Here is a 799-nt window from a genome sequence, read left to right as displayed (position 1 = left end):
GCTCCACTTTATGTTCCGTTACTGCTCGAGACCCAGACTGGAGACAAAACGGTACAGTGATTTATTCTCTGTTGGCTGGTGAGGTGAACGGTGCCCCGGTGTCCTCCTATCTGTCTGTTAACGGAGACACGGGGGTGATCCACGCTGTGAGGTCGTTTGATTATGAACAGTTCAGGAGCTTTAATGTCCACGTGATGGCCAGAGACAACGGTTCTCCTCCGCTCAGCAGCAACGTGACCGTCAGTGTCTTTATATCAGATGTGAACGATAACTCTCCTCAGATACTGTACCCCGCCCCGGAGGGCAACTCCTTCATGACAGAGCTGGTCCCCAAAGCTGCACACGGAGGCTCTTTGGTGTCCAAAGTGATAGCGGTGGATGCTGACTCCGGACAGAACGCCTGGCTTTCCTATCATATAGTGAAATCCACTGATCCGGGACTTTTCACTATTGGTCTCCACAGCGGAGAGATCAGGACAGAGCGGGACATTTCTGAATCTGACAGCATGAAACAGAACCTTATTGTGGCAGTGAAAGATAACGGACAGCCCTCTCTCTCTGCCACCTGTTCCATGTATTTACTTATTTCTGATAACTTGGCTGAGGTGCCAGAACTGAAGGATATTTCTTATGATGAGAAGAATTCCAAACTGACTTCTTACCTGATCATCGCTCTGGTGTGTGTGTCCACCTTTTTTCTGACTTTCATCATCATCATCCTGGGTGTGAGGTTTTGTCGCAGGAGAAAGCCCAGACTGTTGTTTGACGGAGCAGTCGCCATCCCCAGCGCTTATCTGCC

The 799-nt window shown here is 49.8% G+C and overlaps 1 protein-coding gene across 1 annotated transcript in view; it reads left to right on the top strand.

Annotated features, from left to right (window-relative positions):
• Window positions 1–799, top strand: part of LOC147817335 (protocadherin gamma-A12-like) — a 2,757-nt gene that overhangs the window by 917 nt on the left and 1,041 nt on the right. Inside the window, exon 2 of the mRNA XM_087171015.1 lies at window positions 37–796. Coding sequence (XP_087027141.1) covers window positions 37–796 — 760 coding nt within the window. The remainder of the gene's footprint in view (window positions 1–36; window positions 797–799) is intronic.

The sequence above is a fragment of the Seriola lalandi genome, unplaced genomic scaffold, assembly GCF_002814215.2.
Source record: "Seriola lalandi dorsalis isolate HSWRI2012SDOR001 ecotype SW California unplaced genomic scaffold, Sedor1 jcf7180002054973, whole genome shotgun sequence".
NCBI lineage: Eukaryota > Metazoa > Chordata > Actinopteri > Carangiformes > Carangidae > Seriola > Seriola lalandi.
The sequence above is the reverse complement of the archived record's forward strand: the minus strand, read 5'-3'. Positions and strand labels throughout refer to the sequence as shown.